The sequence below is a fragment of the Vidua macroura genome, chromosome 1 (assembly GCF_024509145.1).
Source record: "Vidua macroura isolate BioBank_ID:100142 chromosome 1, ASM2450914v1, whole genome shotgun sequence".
Lineage (NCBI taxonomy): Eukaryota > Metazoa > Chordata > Aves > Passeriformes > Viduidae > Vidua > Vidua macroura.
This window is the reverse complement of record NC_071571.1, coordinates 31,499,203-31,519,285: the sequence shown is the minus strand read 5'-3', so window position 1 is coordinate 31,519,285 and position 20,083 is coordinate 31,499,203. Positions and strand designations below refer to the sequence as shown.

The 20,083-nt window shown below is 36.1% G+C and overlaps 1 protein-coding gene across 1 annotated transcript in view; it reads right to left on the bottom strand.

Moving 5' to 3' along the window:
• Nucleotides 1-20,083, bottom strand: part of DNAH11 (dynein axonemal heavy chain 11) — a 106,104-nt gene that overhangs the window by 33,181 nt on the left and 52,840 nt on the right. The window contains 9 exon segments of the mRNA XM_053970705.1: nt 623-849; nt 3,677-3,793; nt 3,795-3,844; nt 8,013-8,075; nt 8,078-8,129; nt 11,532-11,542; nt 15,158-15,166; nt 15,456-15,561; nt 16,335-16,517. Coding sequence (XP_053826680.1) covers nt 623-849; nt 3,677-3,793; nt 3,795-3,844; nt 8,013-8,075; nt 8,078-8,129; nt 11,532-11,542; nt 15,158-15,166; nt 15,456-15,561; nt 16,335-16,517 — 818 coding nt within the window.

Below are 20,083 nucleotides of genomic sequence, written 5' to 3'. Positions count from 1 at the left end.
GCTAGATGATTAAGACCTATTATAAAAATCGGGCATTACTATGACCATTTAGTGTGTTGTATAATTATGTGCTATATCTGGAATTTAGTAGAAAAAATCTGAACACCATATGAAATGAAACATTCTCTCCCTAAATCTAAATAAAGATCAGAAAATACATGAAGAGATCAGTTACATGCCAGTGCTATCAGCTAACATATAGTTCAGTCATAACTATAAGAATTAAAAATATGTTTGTTTACTAGGAAATGTCCCAATTTTGGCTTTTGCCTTGAATTCTGCACATGCATGTGAGGTGCACATGCTGTGGTCTGCTGACCAAATTGTAGAGTATAAGTAAGGTCTTACCATCAGGCTTTGCACCTTACCTGTTGAAAAAGTGGTTTGACCCTCACAAGAAGTACACATCAACCTCCACTTCATTTCCTCCTCATCACCTGAAAACAGCATAAGAAGGGCACCTTTTCAAGCACCCTTTTAAAAGGAAAATGATGCTATGAATAAATGGGCAGAATTGTTGTAATATTTCAATTCTTTAGGTAAGTGCATTTCAACATAAATCCCTTATGAAAATTAGGGGAACTTGAAGGTAGTAAACACAAAAGCCAATTCTTCAGTATGCACATATCCTTTCTGTCTTAGACATATGACTTTAAGGTCAGCTCCACATTTATTCTTGACCCATTTAATTCCCTGTTGCTGGGGATCTATCATCAGAGGTCAGCACTCACAGTTTGTTAGAACAGTGGCATTTTCTGTTGACATCCTATCACCCTTGTTACTCCATGCCACAGCATCATCCCTCAATGTGGCAATTGGGTCCAGGCCTTCTGTCACAGGAAAAGGAACCTTAGAATCAGAGTGGAATATAATCATCCAGCAAGGCTACCAAGTAGCAAGACATGACTCAGTGCAATGCACAAGATAACTGGGGGGATATAAATTAAAGTAAGGCAGAAAAGTAAGGAGGATCCCTGTGGAGTTTCAGATGAAAGGAAAGTGACGAGAAGCAGTTTATCATATTTATAACAGATTTTAAAAAGTGTTTTCTCTTAAGACATTTACTTCATAAAAATATTTATAGTTCAGTAAAGTTAAAAATGCATCATATATTATAAAAGTCAGTGTATTCTGATATTGCAAATTCAATGCTTCTGTGTGCTCTGATCACCTATTTCTGGAACATAAATCAGTATTTATCCACCAAAAAAAAAAAAAAAAAAAAAAAAAAAAAAAAAATAAATTAAAGCAGGATTCCCATGGCATCTTATTAATATAGTTCAGGTACCCTCTAAAGCCAGAGAATGGGGCCATCTCCGGAGGCAGAGGCAGCCACGGATCTCCCTGGGGCAGCAGCTGCAGCAAAGCTCTCGTGTGAGTGCCCCTTCACTAAGGAGGGGCTGTCACAGAGCAGCCATCTCACAGCCACGCCTGCTGGGTGCCAAACCCTCACAGGCACTTGCAAAGAGATGAAATAAAATCGAAATGGAATGCCTGAAATCATTACTTACCAAACAGGTATGGGTGGGAAGAGAAATGCCTAATGCAGCACAACAGAATAAGAGAGAGTGAATAAATAAGTTGTTCGGAACAAACAAGAGAGGCTGGAGGAAGCATAATAGAAAAGCTATACCAGATGCCTGGAATTATTTTTTTGCCTTATGGAAGCAAAGGGCAACCCCCCCACCAATTCCTTCATGGTGTTATTCCAGGCTTCTGTATTGGTGATTTTTGGATTGAATTCAAAAGCCATAAATAAAGGAAAGCACTGCATCATCAGTATTAAACCTGAACTATCTTCTCTCCCCATTCAGGAGTATCTTAAAAAGTCTTCCATCAAAATTTTCCTTTTCCCTGGACACGTCTAGCCCTCATTGCTGGCTTTTAGACTGAAGCTTCTTTTAAAAGTGCACACTGAAACAAAAAACAACCCCCATGTTTATCTGACAGTTATTTATAATGAAAAGAATTACATAGTTCAGCCAAATTTGCACAATTATTAGTAATAAGCGTGGCACCATACCTCTAGGGCAGTTTCTGTGGCACAGTGTCTGTAATAGAATTTACCATTGTATTACAGAACACATACCACCTTAAATTGTCTAACGCTTGCTTCCAATCTCTGAGCCCAAAATAAACCTAACTTTTGATGAATGTGCTGAAAATACAAGAGGTCCCAGCAGGCATACACTCCCTTCTGCAAGCATGCAATATATCTATCTCCCATGAGTAACACATTCATCTAAACATATCAAAAGACTGAATACATGATTTGTTTTATCTCTGGACTGTAAGACAACCAATATAATAATTTCTACAAGCTGAAATACTTCCTTGTGAAAAACAATAGCACTGGAATATTATCAGGGTTCCTAATATTAATTTTCACACAAAAAAAATCTGAATATATAGGTACATCTATTGTCACTGTATCTGTACAAAGCTGATACTTAATGACATAGAACTTGCTGTTCCTTCTTTAGAGAACTATTAATAAACATCTATTTTAACATAACTTTTCAACATACTTTTGTATTTGTCTCTTATTTTCCACTCTTCTTCACTTGCAGGAAGACTGGAATCAAAAGTGAAACAAGGTATTTTGTCTCAATGCTGTTCAGTGAAAGTATCTTCAAAAGTAAAACATCACAGTATGGTTTATTTTTATTCATAAAAATGTTCAATCTATTTCAGAAGAGTCTTAAAAGAGTTAAGAATGACGTTTAGTTCCAGAGTCCTATTATTGAAAATATATGGCGCAATTTTTTTCTACCTAGGCTGCAAGGTAGAAGGTTTTTGAGAAAGGATTTTATCTGCAAGCAAATTTTTGGTGGAGAAGGACAGGGAGAGGTTCCAGATAAAGCAAAGCTCTAGACAAATCAGCAACTATTAAACTCTAGCATAAAACAAATATCTCCAAAGAGATGTTCCCACAGTTCTGAGTGCTGACCGTGGAAACTCAGATTTGGATATAACTGTTTCCAGAGGGTCATCATAACTGAGCTCACCTGCTGTGTCATAGATCTGTGATTGAAAATGAGGTAAGTGCTGCCCATTTCACATATTTCTGAGAATAAATGACATTAATCATGCTATGATGCACATAAGAAATAGCAAACAAGCAAGGAGGGGTGAGGAGCATTTGCACTAAGGAAGAAAAGAATGGTCCAAAGCTTCAAAAGTAAGGAGGGAGAGAACTTTGCAGAGACAACTGCAAGGATTTGAACTATTATGCATTTACTGAATACTATCATGATTTACTTCATGTGCAGAAAAATGGGGACTATCATAACTACATGCTCTTCCTGGAGCTGAGAAACTAAGCAGAATAGGTCTCTCTGTACAGCTTTATCATTTTTACAGCATTTGCTGTTACAAAGGTGTCACAAAGAACAGACTTTGGCATTGAGAACTGAAAAGGGAATGGATATTCTGCCAGAGAACTTCTCTCTCTCATTTCCCTCAAAAGATACCTGTAATCTGAGGAAAGTATGCCTGTGCACACACACACACACACACACATATATATATATGTATATATAAGTCCTCATTTGAGGACTTAAGCACATGATGTACATATGTATACATACATATATATGTACATATGTACATATCCTGGGAAACAAATACCTTCAATGAGGCACTTGTATATACAGATCTGGACTTCAAATATTACTTTTTGTACCTTTAGAGAAGGGATCCAGAAATGTCCCTTTGGTTCCTGGTGATATTGTTTTATGAAGGGTCCAAAGTAAGACACAAATGCTGCTGTCAATAAGATGTCACCACACAAAAGTTTTCTTCTGTGCTTTGAAGTTTTCAATGGACTGACTCCAACACGTTTATGGATTGCAAAGCAAAATTAGAAAATGTTATCTCCTGAGCACCTTGGAAGTGACAGAATGTTTAATCTCTGTGTTATTAACCAGAAGCACACAAAAGTACAACAGAAGAAGTACTCTATCAGCAAGAGATACACTTCCAAAAACTGCAAAGGCTGGAAACAATCCAGAATTTCTGGTGGTGACTTGAAATCTTTGAGGCTGAAAACAGTCAAATATTTGTCAAATATTCTCTCTACTGATTTTTTCAGTAATTGGTGCTTTTGTCTAGATCAGATAAAGCACGGTGGGCACATTTCAATATTGGCAGCATCTGGTGTCCTGCTGCCAGGGCAGGCATTTCCAGAAACATTCAGAAAAGGTAAGGAAACCAGAATATTAGAAGACAAAAAAGAGGAAAAAAAAAAGCTGTTTCAACCTCAATAAAGATGTCACTTCTACTTTTTTTTGCACTTTTTTTTTCCAAGGGGAGGAGAAAGGCAGCAGAGTAGGTATCCCTGCCCATGGCAGGGGGTTTAGAACTTAAATGGTCTTTAAGGTCCTTTCAAACCCAAAATGTTCTATGATTCTGTGAAGACCTGCAGGGTTTTTTGCTCTTTATTTTTCTTATTTTACCCACTAACTACAGACATCTTACTCAGCTAAGGCTGCAATGATGGAATTTTGACAGGAGAAAAGATGAGGGTGGCCAAACACACAGGCTGCCCAGAGAAGTTGTGGAATTTCTATGGTCCTGGACAATCTGGTCTCACCAATCCTGTTTGATCAATGAGGATGGATTAGAATATATCAGCAGATTCCCTCCAGCAGCAGTGATTCTGTCAAAGTTTAATTCTAGAATAATTTTCTTAATATCTTTTTTTTTCCTACAGAGAGCCAGGGTTTCCCTTTTTCTTTTGCAGAATTCATTTTAACCATGCTAACCGTGGGATATTTAGGGTGAATTGTCAGGGATGGTCTCAGATCTTGATGATTTATTATAAACAGCTATGTGGAAAGCTGTTATTTTATTCCAGTTATGTGATAAAGGCAACCCACCATCTATTTGAAATTTAAGCTGGTTACTAAAGAATTTCAAAAGATGAAAGCACTTTGTTTAAAGAAAATTGACATTTAAGATATGGATCCTCTCTTTTTTTCAGTCAGGATTTGTGACATGGCATAAACCCCAAACTAGCAGTTTTGGCACATTATGCTTTGATTGCTCTGTGTGTACAGTTCCCAGCAAAGGAACGAACCTATGCATGAATGCATGCTCAAATAACTTCAACATGGAGAGGAAGGTAAAAATTGGCCACCCATTAGCGTAATCTTCAAATGGATAAAATTCTTGATGTAAAATAGGAACTAACTGTCATAACCTTTCTTCTTTGTTTGTAGTGTTTGAAATACTGCAGATAAAATAAATTTGTCTCATAGTTTGTTCACTTGCATTAGGGAAACCTCAGGAAATCATTCTCCAGTGACTGAAGCAGAAAAATGGCCAGCATGAAAGAAGGAAAGCACCTCAGAAGTACTTATAAGGACAACCATTTACACTCTGCCTGTATGGACATTTGTTTTTCAGAGCAATAATAGTAATCAAATAATATTTTTCAGTCCTTTATATGATGTAATCTAAATCAATGAAAATATCTGAATGGAAAGTATCCTCTATACTTCATGTAATTTGATACTAAATGCTTGTTTTTTTTAAATGCCCTGGTGTCGTCTGCTTCAGGGCTTAGAAGAAAACTTTTACATGTGCTCATTTCTCAAAGCTGTACAGATTATAAAATCAATCTCAAATAACAACTCATTCTCATCTAAAACACAATTTTCTATGTGTACAAAACCAAAGTAATAAAATAATTGTTAAATTTTATATTCGTGAAGTATTTTCCACTTATGTTTTTCAGAAAAATCAGAAATATTTACTGAAATGGTTAAACATTCAATCTTGGGAAGGCAGACACAGAATTCAATGATAACAGAAGTCTCAAAGCCTTTTGTTATAAAAGAGGGATATAGAAGGTCCACTAAGAAAATAGAAATATCTTTAATCAAAGTATGCTGCTTAAAAGAGCTAGCATGCATGTGCTTCACAGTATAAACAAAGGAATTTGGTGTGTCAAAGCCTTCTAAACCCCAGTTTCATCTATAAGAGATGCCCAATGAGTGACAAGTAAAGGACGTCCTGATTAAGGTTCTAACAGCAATCTCTGCAACATAGCAGTTTTGCTTTGAAGTGTTTTAGACATCCATTTTTGCCTACAGAAGTCATTGGATTTTTCTTTAAATCATTAACTGAGGGCAACAAGACAATAAATCCATTAATTTACAAGAGGGCTTTTTGATTTATCCATTCTCTCTTCTTGTTGGCACTGATGGGTAAGTCATAAACAATAAAGAGTACCCACCTCATTCTCCAAAATAGCTTTGAAATTTGAAGATTTGCTAAACACAGAATGATTGTCTATTTAAATCTTCAGTAATTTTACCATACCAGCCAAGCACCATAAATCACTAGTGACATTGGCTAACAAGGGTTTAAGAGTTGGAACATGCAGTGTAATAAATTTCCAGACAGTTAAAAATCACTATAATTTTATTCTAATGCATTATAGATTGCCTGTAATGTCATCCTGGCCGGGGTGACCCATTTCTAATTTTGAACAGCTGTTCAGCTCGGGAGTTAGTTAATGATTAAATATAAATTGCCTGATTTATTAGTCTGAATGGCTGAGCTTCCAGGTCAATGCTATATAGACAAAATCATCAGTCTTGATGCTTTTCAGAAGTTAACTGTCTCCTGTTCTAGTCAAAAAGAATTTATTCTCAGAGGAAAAGGCTTGACATTCTCAATTAATCCTTTCCAATATTTTCCATGTTAACTTACACAATAAGATCACTAATAAAACCTCAAATTTTGGAGATAAACTTCTTTTAACTATGTGTAAATCTTCAAGACCTGGAGTCTAACCATGGGCTAAGGCCATTGACTTGCATCTTCCAAAGGCTTTGGAGGGCTGCAAGGCCAGGCCAATAGGGACCATCTCAGGTGTCTTTGGAGAAACAAAAGTTTTCATATGCAGATAGTAACATCAATTTCCCTGTTTTTCTACCAAAGGAATGATTATTTACATATTTTACATTTCTAGCATAGTAACTTCAGAATCAGAAAAAAAAAAAATCTGTTTTAATTGCTGGGGTTTTTGTTTAGTTTTATGCTCTTACAATACTTTTTTTCCAAAGTGATTTAATAATGATTGCTAGCCTCTGCTGAGATATTTGCAGGAAAAAAAGTATCCGCTTTGATCTTAGAAAGCAAGGTCACAGGGATTTTAAGAAAGCCAACTTAAAATATTTATTCAGATTACCTTGGGAACTCATGTCATAGTGTAAATATTCCTTGTATCTTCTATTTCCTGTCATATATACATATTTGTCAAGAAAAGGAATTGTTAAAATTCTAGATGATGAATTGAGACAGAACAATTTCTGTAAAGACCGAGGAGAGATTGCTCAGAAATGCTGTGGCTGACTCCAGTGGTTCTGTTAAATAAGCATGTGACAGCTTTAATAATGTTTGTCTGCAAATAAAGCTAATAATCACACTGAAATATATATAATTTTAACATAAATACATTTCATTCTTATTTAAAAATTATTAGTTTCTGTAAAAAACCAAAAGCAAATAGCAAATATCTGATGGACGCCTTCCACTTATTTGCAATCTAAAGTGCAACAAGGGCAGATGCAGGGCGGCTCCATCCTGACCTAGAGGATTATTCAGTCTTTCTGCTCATTAACCAGAGGCTGCCCAGGCTGTCACAATGTGTTCACAGTTGTGTATAAATGTGGTGACTTCGTTATTGAGATTTCTCTCTAGCAATCATGCCAACATCAGTTTCTCAGCAATACTTGATTTTTAGGAAATAAAATTCTGGTGCAGCACATTTTACTTCACACAATTTTATTGAGAGTTTATTTGTGGTTTGGGGTTGTTTGGTTAGGTCTTTTTTTTTAAATTTAAAGGATTCCTAAAACGTTCATCTTGTCACCTTTCTGCCCGCCCTGCACTCCCCTTACCTATTTTCCCCACACAATCTTCAAAAATTTAGGCTTAGCCTCCTGCTCAACAAAAAAATTCAACTATTTAAAAGCTCTCACTGAGATTCAGGCAAAATCTTCTTCCCTCAGGTCACTTAACCAACCTGTTGGCTGGCCCAGTGATTTTGTTTATTCTGTTTAATCATCTTGACATAGGACTGTTTCTTCAACTGCTTTCTCAAGTGAAGCTGTGAGCTTATGCAGAAAAGGGATGGGTAAATAGCGTAGCTAAGGTTTGTTGTTTGGGGGTTTTGTTTGCTTTTTAAAAGTATTATTATTTTTATTTCAAATAATATATTTTAATCACAATAATTTTAGGCAGTACCTTTAACTTTGAGGGACACAAACTTCAGAGGAAATGTTTTGCTAAATTCTGTGGTCTTTTTCCTGCAGCTCCTGGACCACCATAAGTATATCAACTAACAACAATTTAAATAAAAAAAATGCAAGACAGAATTATTATTTTCATTTTGCATATGAGCCTGGAGACACAAAAACATTCAGTAATCTGCTCATGGGCAGATCTTCTGCACGCTGATCTGCACCTTCAACCACACTTCTCTGCATTCTGCTCAGAAGGCAGCAACGTCCCTGACTTTGCTTTTAGGGGTTTCATACTGCATGTGCCTCAAAATAAGTTACCTCAAACCAATTGGTTTCTCTAGAGTAACATACAGAGCTAACAACAGCGAGTTCCACTTGAAGGCAAAATTTTCCTATGTGGGGTTTGATGAAAGAACAGCAGCAGGAGCAAGTTGTGCATACCTCCACAAAAGCTCTTTTTACCATTTTTGCAAGATCAGAGATTTTGTTCTCTTCTGTCAGGTTTGATGCTTGAATTGCTGGTGTGCAACCAGGAAATTTAGAAATTATTTATAAATTTAAAATAACAAATTTTTTGGCAAAAGGAAAAAGATGCATCTTATAGATTAATAAAGGTTGACTAGATTTCCTGAGGAATAAGGAGGCAGCCAATACACTTTTTATGGTGATGAATCTTAAATTGAGAAACTAATGAGGACTTATACTCAATAAGTATGAGGACTTGCCCTCAATAAGGGCATCTAACAAAGACGGGCTCTAAGTAAAACTTCATCATTCTAGCATTCAAGGTATAAGAAGGAGCACAGTACAGTTCTCTATTCTTTTTCAGGAGAGACTTATTTCTAGACACCTCAAGTTTGCCTGCATGAGAACACAGAGCTGACTATAGTTCAAGTACACTCATCCATCAAAGGCTCAGGTAGTAAAGATGAGAGAGTGAGACAAATAGTAAGCAATGCCTCAATATCTGTGGGATTTGAATTTTTTTTTTTTTTGATGCATAATAGTCTCCTTTATCACAGCAGTTCTTATCCTATGATTTCTGAATAGGAAAGTTGTCACTATAAAACACACCGTTCCCTTTTGTCATCTTTTCAGAGCATGCAACATAAATAAAGCTTAGCAACAGCAGAAATACATATTGCCTTTTATACTCCAACACCCTAAATTCAACACCCTATGGGATAAACCATGTATTTTAAATACACTTGTTTTCAAGGAAGCTAGTGCCAGGAAACTCTGTTCCACAAATCACAGCAGAGAGCCATTACTCTCCATAGCAAGCCTGCTGGACTGTGCCCTTGTATAATCCTTGTCAGGCACAGAGTATATTTTAAGTGCTCTCATATATTAATAACAATGATTGTAATGATAAATAATAAAAATTGTACCACTTCTGCAAAAAGGATCAGCTTGACCCAACTTTTTAGCCTTAGCATTGCTAAACTTTACTTCTCTTTCTTTTTTCTAGCATAGTATAGGCATACTTATTGTGAAATATATATGAATGTAAAAATCATAATTTTCACAAATATTTTTATAAATATTATAAATATAAATATTTTATATTTAGATAACTAGTCTCATGAAGGATGGAAATTTGATTTATTTCCACTCAAAATACTTATAAAATAATTTTGCTTATGAAGAAGCAATCCTTTTTGATATTTCCTAACTACCTTTTCATTCCATCTACTGTAATCAATTTATGATATAGCAATTGTTGGACTTGATGGAATATTAAAATTCTAACATACAAGAAGGGATTCATAGTCATCATCCTCCACAGAATGTTTTTTAATCATCTTCAGAACATTTAAAATGTTTGAATTACACAGTGTATTTCTATTATTAATACCAGCCTGTCTATATTTACCATCAAAAAAGATTACTGTAATAATATTTATTACAACGTTGCCTATAGACCATAAAATAATTTTGGTCAGCAATTACCTTTAAGATCATTGAGTCCAACTGTTAACCCAGCACTGCCAAGCCCACCACTAAACCATGTCCCCAAATGCCACACCTACAAATCTTAGAAATACCTTCAGGGATGGTGACTCTACTGGGCAACCCTTTTGGTGAAGAAAGTTTTCCTAATATGTAATCGAATCATTCTCTGACACAACCTGAGGCCATTTTCTCTTGTCCTTGTTGCCTGGGAGGAGAGTCTGTCCAGTTCACTCTGCAGAGCCTCCCTATCCTCCAGCAAATCAACACTCCTGCCCAGTTTGGTGTTGTCTGTGAGCTGACTGTGGGGCCAGTCGATCCCCTCATCATTTCTCATTTAAAGATGTATTCTGGAGCCCATGAAAAGTGAAAGGAGGTTAGTAACTGTGCTGCCTAGACTGAAGGTGTGTTATTGATTACTAACAGCTGCACTGGTTATCATTGCTGAGAATGCTGGCCACAAAAACTTCCATATGAAAAATGTGTACAACTCTCCTTGCCTCTCTCTCTTTGCCAACAGAAAGAAGCTGAATTATGAGTCAAGGAGCACAGAATATCCATGAGTGCAGAAGCAGAGATCACTAGCATCTGATGTTCTGCCTTCAAGTTTATTCTTCAGAAAATTGATAGAGGAAGATGGAAAAGAGACAGGCAAATAAATGACTGAAAGGGAAAAGGGCAAGAAATGAACTGAAGAATAGGGGGCAATCCTGCTGACTGGATACAGTTGACTGATAGCCCAGAGAGACAGGCACAGAAAAATGTCCATATATAGAGAGTGAACTTCCTTTAACATAAGAATTCTTGTTGTTATGGACACAACTCTGAGTTGTTTACTCAAACAACTCATTTAAGCACTAAGAGCTTTCTACAGGCTGATGGGCTACACAGGTTTATCAGCTGCTAAGGTAAATAAAATCTAAGTACCTGTTGCTAAGAAGTGTTGCCTGTTGCCTGAATGGTTCATTTTTCTTTTCCCAGAAAAAAAAATACAAGTTTACCTTCCCTTTATACCAATTTCACAGACTTCCTTACACAATGAATCTTACCTTTAAAAAGCCTGACATGAACCAGATGGAACAGGTTGCATAGGCCAAGGGTCCACATTACAAAATACTGAATGAAGAAGGAAATCAAGCAGATCAAAAAGTACCATGGTTGGAAAAATGGAACTGTTGAAACTTGGCTAGATGTTAAACTCTCTAGAAAAGACAAAGAAAACTGCCTGATATATCTACAGCGTTTTATTTGAACTCCAAAGATGGATGACAGTAAAATGTCAATGTTTCATGCTGAATTTGCATCTTTTCATCAGTTAACTCTGGTTAATGCTACTGCTGTACATAACAGTCATCCCCATGATAGCACGTTGCACACCATGTCCTTTAGCATATGGATTAATTCAAGTTTCCAGCTGAGGAAGCCAAGCTGATTTTAAATGTAACATTTAACAGTGCAGTTCAGGATCATTGAAGAGGGATGCAGAGAAATTTATTCACTGTTGAGAAATTTATTCACTGTTGAATGTTATTCACCATGTTGTACATGTTTACATGGAGAAAAAGGATGAACCCAGATACCAAAGTGCAAAGACAGGAAGGGATCCTGTACTCACCAGTCTGCAGACTTCATTCCATCTGCTGAACTTTTCTAATGAACTCAGTCTCTCATCATCCTCTAACATTTCATAGGTAGGAAACCATCAGAGGAAATGCATTTCTCAGCCATATAATTTCCTATAGGTGAAACTTTTTGAATTAACATTTTATAAAGTGGGTGTCACAATCCCAACTTGTTATAATTCTGGAAAAAAATTCCTTCTAAGCTTCATAGATTGTTTGAAGTTCTGGTACATGCTAACTTGCATTTTATTTTTTTTTTCTAGTTGCCAGTCCTCGGGAAGCTATCAATGTCATTTATACGTGTCTTAATGTTATGTACTACTTATAGACATTGTGATAACTTCCAGTCTGCCACATAGCTATTAGATAAAATTAGACATGTAATTAAAACTAGGTTACTTCAATCACTTTCAAATATTTTCTTTAAATAACATTTTAACATTTTCTCTCCATTAACAAGAAATTATATGGTTTGAGTACAATAGATAGAGAAATCATTGCTAGTGCAACTGTATGGAAGCTGTTGGGCTATAGCATATATATAGTTAAGCAGTTTGTGGAATTCAGTAACTTCAATCACCTCACAAATGGAAAAAAGGATGATGCATTAGATGAGAATCCCATTCCTATCTGGAATTTGCAAGACATTCAAATGCACAATATTTTGCACTGGCCTGTGCAAAGGATTGCATTGTAACTGAAGCTTGTGAAGTGATTGGAGGCTGAATAGTAGAGCACCTAAAAACAGTGACTGGACATTCTTCCCCAGCGATGAATGCAACATGTGGACCACAAGAAGCAAATACATAAATGCCCAAGAAGAATAATTTGCCTTAAGAAAAAAAATTGCCAGTAATCTGCAGTACAGAAGTGGTAGATTAAGATTAATTATGTAAGGGCACATTTTTAAAGGTTTTTCATAAAACTGAATCTCTTCTTGGCATCTTCAAATTTCTGGACAAATCACAAGTCAGTTATGAGAAACAAGTCAAAACCAAGTTTTCCTGAGTGATGTGTGCATGAGATTTTACTGTATAAAACTTACTTAAATGTTAGAAATAGATCTTAGCATATATAGTAGACACTGCCTAGACAGGTATTTCCTATTCATTCTTCTGCTGAAGTTAATCTTATAAAATATTAATGCATGAACTAAATTTCAATTTTATTTTTGGAATCATAAAATGATATAGTTTAGAAGGATCTTTGGGGGTAATCCACTCCTACTCTCTACTCAATACAGGAATAACTTAAAAGTTGTCTTTGAATTCTTCATGATCAGCCCCCATGTCTTCTTTCCTAAGCTATGAATCAATGAACAGGAATCAAGAAGTACTCATAAAAAGTTCAAATATATTATTTTGCATTTATCAACAATGAATTTGTCCAGCTGTAGAGTTATCCATTCAACAACCCCATGAGCTCTGGAGCTTATTATTGAGTAATACCTGCTAGAGAATTAAAAATTAAAGTGACAATTCCTTAGAAAAGTTCATCAAGTGGATCAGCAAGGGTATGAATCAGTTATAAACATAATAGTTTTAATGGGATTCCTCCCACCATGTAAAGGGAATCCTGGTTGAATATGCAGTATGGGTTTTAAAAAGTGGTTGGTAAAAATATTCATAGTAAATGACAGTATGACAAGTGTTGACCTAACACAGGACACAGACAAATGCAAAGGAATTGCAACTTCACCTGTAGTGCAGAATTCTTCCTATTAAGAACTAAGCACAGCTGAGAGAAATACTGCTGCTAACAACCCTCAGAAAAATGTATGAGGCGAGGAAAGGGGAAGTAAATAAATGTAAAAAAAGGTAAAGTAAACAATTTTTTTTAAAATGGGAAGTAAACAAATGCAAAAAAATTATTTGGATTTGGAGGCTGATTGAATGCGAGGTCACTAAACCAGGAAAATGTTATTCAAGATACTGTCAGGCAAGGAAGATATTTTTCAGAGGAATACATTAAAACAATAAAAGGTCCTATGAGTTTCAGGGGTGACTGCTGTGTATTAAAAAATAGCAAAAAATATAAAATCTCCCCAAAACAACATCAGAAGGCTATTTTTGTCCAAAAGTGTTTGTACTTAATAGACATATATCAATATAGATGTGTGAAATAAAAAACATGGTGCTTCCATAAAGCTGTCTTTTAGTGCAGATACAAGCTTCATTAGGGTAGATTTTGATCTAAATGGGCAACTCCAAGGTCATAAGGCTAAGACTGTTTCACATGGAAGAAAAATTCCTGCTGTAACAGCTGATGGGATTTTTGGGGTGGGGGTCAGAGGGATCAGAAGATAAAGTCAGATGGTACAATCTATCTTTGTTTAGCCATTAAAACTGTATCTCCTTCAAAACAAAGAAAAAAAAAAGGATATTAAAATAGCAGAAGGAAAAACAGGAAATTCCTGAAACAAAGAATTAAATTCCAAAATACCATAACTCACAGGTTTGCAAGAGTATCCATAAAAGTGAGTGTCTGTCATTCTTTTAAAATGCTAATTCAAGAGAAAGCAATGAGAATAAACACCGCATTAGAGATTTGTTCAGCCTTTGTTTATTGCTTGATATCTTAAATTGTGAGGTTACAGATCTAAATATTACCAACAAACAGGTCTGAGGCAAAGTCAAAGTCTTTTAAACCTAATGAATGTCACAGATTTCAGAGCATTTGAAGATTTCTTTGCTTAGTAAAGTTGATTAGCTTGCAGCAGAAAGTCCTTCCACCCACCATCTCCCAAGATACCATGAGATGTCTTTGTATCAAGAGTGCTTTGTGCTGCAGTTGCTCCATTAAATGCATACTTACACAACAAATAATCCCTCTCAAAAATTCAATAGATACTTGAGGACAAGTGTGGTCTTCAATTACATCATTAACTCACAAGACACTTGTCAGCAAAAGACTAATCAAAGTTTCCTCTTCTATGTGCATGTGAGCACACACGTGTACCCGTGTTTGTGGGTCTTTCAAAGAATCAGAGGAGATTTGAAGCTGTTATTATCGTATGTTTAATGACAAAAGTGAACACAAATGAGCATGAGCCTCTATAGCCCTTTCTGGATGCAATTGCTATACTGCAGTAGGTCATTACTGGTATAAAAACTTGGCATGTATTTGTTGATGTGGCAAGCACATTTCTCTCTCTCTCAGGATTTTTTATTGAGGTGCACAGAGAGAAATGGAAGAGAAAACAATTTCTATTTCTGCTCCTTGTTTTTCTCTTTCATTTCTCTCTGTGCACCTCAATAAAAAATCCTGAGAGAGAGAGAAATGTGCTTGCCACATGTATTCCTTGTAAAACTCACAGTCAGTTACTTCTATCAACTACCATTCCAATTATTAAGCTATTGGCTGTGATGTGCCTAGATGGCTTTGAGGAAATTCAGTCCTTTGGGTAAACAGCTTCGTGTGTTGCCACCCAAACTGCAGATTGTTCTTCAGTACATTAGTGGGGAAAATAGTGATAATCCCTAATGAGAGCATGCCTTTAATATTTGAATTAGGTAGTAATAAAATCAATAAAAATGGAACACATTAAAATAAATAAATAAAAGTTAATGAAATTAAGGTGGCTCAAGGTGTTAGAGAATGAAGTTTATTAATCAAGCTATACTTACAAGAAGCTTTTTCCTGATGACTTCTAGTTTTCCTGTAGCTGCTGCTAATTCAGTGTTAGCCTGAGCCAGAGCACAATATTTTGGTTCTCTCTCACAATACACCTTGAAAAAGACATACCACATTGGTACATTAGAGAAGAAATTGGCCTCACTTTATTAAAAAAATTACAAACTACTCCTGAAGAAAGACTTTAAGATAATCCCAGTAGTCTTTCATTACATTTCTTTGCTTTAGACCCATTTTAGACCCATACATAACAGTGAGTCAGGCAGATTTCTTTCATTACTGACTATAGGAGATTTTATGATAATCTATAGAAGGACATTTTAAGCAGAACTGAATGCAACCTTAGTGGGTCTACTCTCCAACTAGAATTAATTTATAAGTATCACTTTCATGATTTTAGAATACAGGTGGAAATCAGACAGGCATTACACTTGAGTAAATTTCATCCACAATTGATAAGTTTTTTACTGTTCAGTAATTAAATGAGCATGCTATAATGCTAGGATGAATGGAGAAATCCTGCTGCCAGGTGCTCCAGGGAATCACAAGGGATAAGCCCTGGCTCATACGCCAGCCAGACCCAGGATGGATGTTTCAAGTGAAACATGTGCATCTGGAGAATATTTCCCAACTGTTGCATCATAATGACAGTTGAAAAGTCCTGGACAGCTGCATCTTTTTTACCACTTCCTACTAAAAGGAAATAGACACATACATACTGCCAAATACTGAACACTTCCCACTTGATCTCTGGTGGTTGTTACATGCTCCCCAGAACACGAAGCTGAAATAAATAACTAAAATAATAAAAAATTCATTAACTGAAATTCCCTCATCAGGGCTAGTTCAAGAGCTGATATATACATACCTCACTGAATTTTGCTATATTGATGGCCCAGGCACAGAGACCAGCTGCTGCAAAGGATTTTGTATGAACATAATTTGAGTTGAAATCTGGATCCTTCAAGTAATGTTCCTTGGCAACCTTCAGACAATGCTGAGAAATATGCTCCTTATCATAGTTGATTAAATCTTGCAAAGAATGATCAACCTGTGAGACGTTCCAGTGCATATAATGTTCAATTTTTTTAAAGCAGAAGCTAAATCCTACTTTCATCTCAAAGGTAAAACTAGAATCCTGCACTAGCTAATTGATTTAGAAATGTTGTTCCGTACAAGGCAAAAATATTTCCCCCAAAACATGAAAACATTCACTGTCACAAATACAATCTGTGATTTATGTCTTGCTTGAGAAATTAGGGGGAAATCAGATAAATATAATGAAATGTTCTCCCTTTTAGTTTCTCCTGGTTTTGCATTCAATAAATCCCAATGGTTCTCAAGCTGGCTTGAGTTTGTCACCAAAGGTACACAGAAAAGAGCAATGCAGGGTCATATCTTCTCCACCTAAATTCAAACTGCAAGAAAATGATGATATGATTTATTTTCTTTTTCTCTGACTCTCTTTTTGAACTATTATTTACTTGTTTTATCTCAGATAGTATCTGATGTCCATTTGATATTTACCTTTCTTTTAAAGAGTTTTGTGTCCTCAGGCTCTTTCCCTTAATGTGACAGGATGTTGGTTTTGGCTGGGGTAGAGTTAATGTTCTTCAGAGTGGCTGATCTGGAGCTGTGTTTTGGATTTGTGCTGAACACAGGGTTGACAGTATAGAGATATTTTTGTTATTGCTGAGCAGAGCTTACACAGAGCCAAGGCCTTTTCTGCTTTTTGTACTGCCATGCTGTACATGGGGACGGGGGGGTGGATGAGAGGCTGGGAGGAGATACAGGAGAGTTTCATATCTTAATCAGTGACACAGACAGTGGGATCAAATTCACCCTCAGCAAATTTGCAGATGATACCAAAGTGAGTGGTGTGACTGCCAAGCCTGAGGGATGGGGTGTTACCTAGTAATGCAGGGCAGGATATCAAGTAAGGTATCTGTACAAAAAAGCTGGGGCATATTGGGGCAGTCTATTACTCCTGGGGAGTTACTGAACACAGGGAGGAACTCAGTAGCCTGTGCCATTGCAGTAGTAAGCTGCAAGCCTTTCACGATCTAGGTCCAAATGCAAAAGCTGGAGCTAAACAAGAGAGTGAAGACTTTTTGCTAAGATTTTGAGACCCATGAACTTTTTTCCCCTCACTGCCCCTTCTTCCCCTTCAAAGGGTTTTCTTATAGGTAATTAGAGGATATACCAAGAAGGCAATGACTGGTTCAGTGCTGCACTGGAGCTTTCCCTAAATAGCAAAATATTCACTCCAGTCTTGAGGTATAGGAAAACATGTAAAATTTGTCATACCAGCCTCCATCTTTTGCCAAATTTGCCTTCTTTTTATTCCTCATGTCTGAAACCATAGGTCACAACAAGGGAGGGAATGGGAAAAATGGAAATATCCTATACGGAAACACTGTACTTAATTTCAGGTTTGGAAATTGAATAATCATCAGTCCAAGCAGCTTTGTCAAGACACTTATTTTGGCTTAACAGTGGCTTAGATCAGTGACTTTACATCAGTTAGCATCAGTTTTACATGAAATCTGAGTGCCTCCACAACTTTCTGCAACAATTTAATTATCTGTTTAAAAGCGGATTATGATTTCACTGGTGCAAATTTATGTGGGAGAGTAAACCTGGGGGCATTCTGTATCATCAGCAATTGTGTATTTGGAAGATTACCATACACACTTTTAATGATACATTGCCTGAGGCTGAAGTCAGTTATACTTGGTTCATCCTTATCCTTGTACCTCATGCTCATCTCACAGACTCATTTCCTGTCAGGTCTTGCTTAAACCTAGTTAAATTACAGAGAAAGAAGATATTACAGTGATCAAGATGTTAATACTTGGATCAAGCATTGGCAGTAACGAGCCTCTGTAAGAATTTAATACCCTTATAAAACCTGTTTCTACAATTGTTGGGGACATTTTCCATGTACACATTTATTAGATAGGACACACACAGCTACTGTCTGTGGAAATAACAAATATTAAAAATCAATATGGATTACATTATAAATGACAAGTTACTAATCAAGTTAAATATGTCCCTCATCTCCTGTGATGCAGCTTTTATGATTTGTTCCTAATCCTCAGCTAGTGTCACTGTCACACATATACCTACACCATGAGCTGCACATTTTCTGTCTTTAAAGGGGTAGGTCCTGTTTCAAAAGGCAATGGCATATGCACCTTCATGTGTAAGCTGCTCTGGCTGACAACATTCAAAGCACAATAATGGCCAGCAAAATGACAGCAGTGTTACTACCCACTATTTTAAAACCTTTCCAGTGTCATGTTCATGGTAAAACCCTTGTTTATTACTAAACAGGTGTGCAGCCCTGCCACAGTTATGTGGAATGCACACTGAACTCACTTTTCCTAATAAGTCGGATCTAAAGTGATTTCCATTCTTCACCTATTCTTTCTTAAGTAATACTTCACTCCAAGTCAATACCTCCAAGGTATTTACTTGCTTAAGGTTGTAAACCTCAAAAAGCTCTTGTAAACTCCAATTTAAAATCTATAGACCTGGAAAGCAAAGATAATTTTTTATAGGGTGACATATTTTAATCAATTAGGAAGAGTGTTCACAAATTACTTAGCTGAAGATGTATTCTCATTTGCTGGGCTTTTTTTGGTAACAAAAAATGAGAGATTAGTGTTTAGAAACTATTGCTAGCCTTATGAAACAGTTTTAGATTAATGTAGCACAAAACGACGCTTTCATTTCCAATGAAAACATTTCAGAAGTGCAATAAAGCAATGAACAGTGGAGTACAGTAATCATTAGTGTCAGGTGCTGAACTTCATCCCTGAAACAAAGTGGCCCAAAGATGTGATTATCTCACAATAATCACTCTATGTGTTTCACCTAGCTGCTAATGAAGTAATTAAAATTGTGTTAAGGGTGTATTTTGAACATCCAAATTTATCAGAAGCATATGGAACCAATAAAGGAAAAGCATCACATGAAAAGTGTTTGGTAGGATGTTGAGCTGTTGGATCCCGTTTGTACAAGTTTAATTAATTGCATGATTTGGACTTGAAACTTCACGGCCATTTTTAAGACCTATGTGAGATATGGATCAACAAAAGACTGAAGTCTGAAGTTAACATAATCCAGAGAAATATAAAGGTCCTGATCATGTCTTCATTTATCTCAGTATCAAAAATTACTTTTCTCTCAGTTAAATTAGGATTAGACACAAGGTTTTTGGAAAGGTATTAAATATCATCTGTGGTAAGCATTTAAGAAACAAAAATAGAAGAAAATGAGGGGACATTTTGAATGTTGGACAGGACAGTCTTCCCTGATGGTCAATATCTGGAAACTACAAAATCCTTGGAAACTTGAAGTTTCCATATCTCAAAATCAGGCATTAACAACTATTACAAGTCAATTAAGAATTTATTGAACATTTTATTCATTGAACAATTTATTGTTCAATGACACAGCATATGTAAGATTTTGTAGCAAAGACTTGAATGAGCCTTCCAGACTCTAAAGGCAGAGGAACTTCACTTTACAGCACTCCATACTGCTGGTACTTTATTTCAAAAGCCATGCTTGCAACTGTAGAAGGAAATTTTAGACTCCTGATGAAAT